At 47.9% G+C, this 2,789-nt stretch overlaps 1 protein-coding gene across 4 annotated transcripts in view; it reads left to right on the forward strand.

Annotated features, from left to right (window-relative positions):
• Positions 1-2,789, forward strand: part of LOC106536753 (uncharacterized) — a gene marked incomplete at its 5' end in the record, with an annotated part of 12,828 nt that overhangs the window by 4,980 nt on the left and 5,059 nt on the right. For all 4 annotated transcript variants that reach the window (XM_014034074.1, XM_014034075.1, XM_014034076.1 and 1 more), the window contains 1 exon segment: positions 2,474-2,683. In XM_014034074.1, the coding sequence (XP_013889528.1) occupies positions 2,474-2,683 (210 nt within the window).

Below are 2,789 nucleotides of genomic sequence, written 5' to 3' on the forward strand. Positions count from 1 at the left end.
GTTTTTATGAGAGTATAACATTATAACATGATATAAAACTCAAAAAAAGTTGATTTTACACGATATTGCCCCTTTAATATTTGGTCATTTTTAAATGGACTGTACTTATATAGCACCTTTCTATCCATCCAGGACACTCAAAGCTCTTCACACTACAGTCTGTGCCTCATTCATCCATTCACACAGCACTCTATTAGGTCTCTACAAAGCTAACATGTACAATCATCTATGGAGACTAATCAGTGCCAATCACATTCATACACTGATGGGACACAGAGGCATTAGGGGTGAAGTGTCTTGCCCAAAGACACATCAGCTGAGACAGCTGGAACAGGGGATCGAATTGGCAACCTACTGGTTCCGGGACGACCCCCTTAACCACTCTGCCACAGCTGCTCCCTTTTTTTGCCATTTTTTCTTCATGTAGACAGGTGAGACTCCCAGATACCCATGTCCCTGTATGTTGAACACAACACTCGTTCCTCTTCTTCCACATCTGTGTGTGACTGTCAGGTCTGGGAGGCAGATTAGGACCCAAATGCAGGCAGGCAGGCAGGCAGCAGGTTCAAAGGAAAAGTAACCAAACAATGAACGGAYGGAGGTGGAGAGAAAATGAGCATAATTTATACAAACAGGGATAAGTGAAAGTTGGAAACAGCTGAGCTAATTATAAGAGAATACAGGTGTGAGGGAAAGATCTGGAGAAAGGTGAAACTGAGGTGAAGAAGTAATATCATGAAGAGGACACAAGAAGGAGACACAAGACAACAAGAACCACACACACAAAAACACAAAACCTCACAGTACCCACCCTCAAAGAATTGTCTCCAGACAATAAACAAAAACACAAGCACGGGAGGGAGGTGGGGGGTACAAACAAACAAAACAGGATGACGGGCAAGAGACAACAGAAGAAACGAGACTTGAAAAGATAGGACAATGAGCATAGGGAAGAAAAAATGAGAAACCAAACCAAAAACTGACAGGAGTCCTGGGGGAAAAAAACAAAACCAAAACAAAACTGTCCAAGGATGGTCCTTAGTGTAGGGCCACAGTTCAGGCCAAGGTCCTGGTGCCCGACCAAAATGAAACAGGACCTCAGGAGGGTGGCCCGGAGCTCAGCCACAGAAGAGCTGGAACTCAGAAGGATGACCGCGGACCCGGCTGCAGTGAAGCTCTGGAGGGCGACCTTGGGCCTGGCCACGATGAGGAAGGATCTCAGGGGGTGCCGTCGACAGAAGGGATGAGGAGACGATGGACGACGACCCAGGTAAAGTGGAGGCAACAGCAGCCGACCCAGATGTCGTGGAGGCGATGGGCGATGACCTGGGCGAGGAGGAGGCAAGGGCAGCCGAACCAGATGTCGTGGAGGCGCCGGCAGCCAACCCACGAACCTCAAGGACCTCTGACTCGGGACTCGCCAACTCAGAAGACACTGGGACTGCCAACTCAGGAGACACTGGGACTGCCAACTCAGGAGACACTGGGACCGCCAACTCAGGAGACTGTGGAACTGTCAACTCAGGAACCGGGACTGGAACCGTCATCTCAGGAACAGGGACTGGAACTGTCAACACAGGAACCTCGGACTCAGGATACTCAGGATACTCAGGATACTCGGACTCAGGAGACTCAGGATACTCGGACTCAGGAGACCCAGGATACTTAGACTCAGGAGACTCGGGATACTCGGACTCAGGAGACCCAGGATACTCGGACTCAGGATACTCAGACTGAGGAGACTTGGGATACGCGGAGAACTCAGGAAACACAAGTACCCTCGGGGTCTTCAAAATACTACCCGGGGTTTCAGGAACAGACTGGCCCAGGGACTTCACAATCCGACTCGGGGACTCAAGATATTCGGAGGACTCAGGAAACATAGGTACCCTCTGGGACTTCACAATACTACCTGGGGTTTCAGGCACTGTTGATGATGATGTAGAGATTGGAACAGATGATGATGATGAAGTTGAGACTGGAACTGATGACTCAAAGACTGGAACTGATGACTCAAAGACTAGAACTGATGACTCAAAGACTGGAACTGATGACTCAAAGACTAGAACTGATGACTCAAAGACTGGAACTGATGACTCAAAGACTAGAACTGATGACTCAAAGACTGGAACTGATGACTCAAAGACTAGAACTGATGACTCAAAGACTGGAACTGATGACTCAAAGACTAGAACTGATGACTCAAAGACTGGAACTGGTGACTYGAAGACTGGAACTGAGACTAGAACCTCGTGAGCTGAGACTGGAACAGGAACAGATGACTTGAGAGCCGAGACTTTTATAAAAGCTGGAAGGGACCAGATCATTTCTTTAGGCATGAAGATATTTACACTGAATGTATTTCTTTTCAATCCATATATGTTCTTCTCATTTATAGGTGTTTACTCTAACAATCTGGTTTTTAGTCCAGCTAATCCTAACTTTAACGGGATTTCCTCCTGTCTTATCTCAGGGGAATTCAACCTCAAGTGTCCAAGGAGCCTCCTCCTTCATCCACCTTGTCCCAAGGTTCAGAGGACACAGGCTTGGATGATTTTTTGTATCGCAGCCCCCTGGAGGAACCAGAGAGTGCAGTGGAGAAGGAGATCCGRCTGACTCTAGAGAGGGAGGAGCGGCACCGCAGGGAGAGAGGAATGATTGCACAGGGCCTTACAATATCTCCGTAAGAAAACAAGACAGACAACTACACTTAGGGAGATGAAAGTATTGGTGTGTGTGTGTGTGTGTGTGTGTGTGTGTGTGTGTGTGTGTGTGTGTGTGTGTGTGTG

Source organism: Austrofundulus limnaeus, unplaced genomic scaffold, assembly GCF_001266775.1.
Source record: "Austrofundulus limnaeus strain Quisiro unplaced genomic scaffold, Austrofundulus_limnaeus-1.0 Scaffold1957, whole genome shotgun sequence".
Classification (NCBI taxonomy): Eukaryota; Metazoa; Chordata; class Actinopteri; order Cyprinodontiformes; family Rivulidae; genus Austrofundulus; species Austrofundulus limnaeus.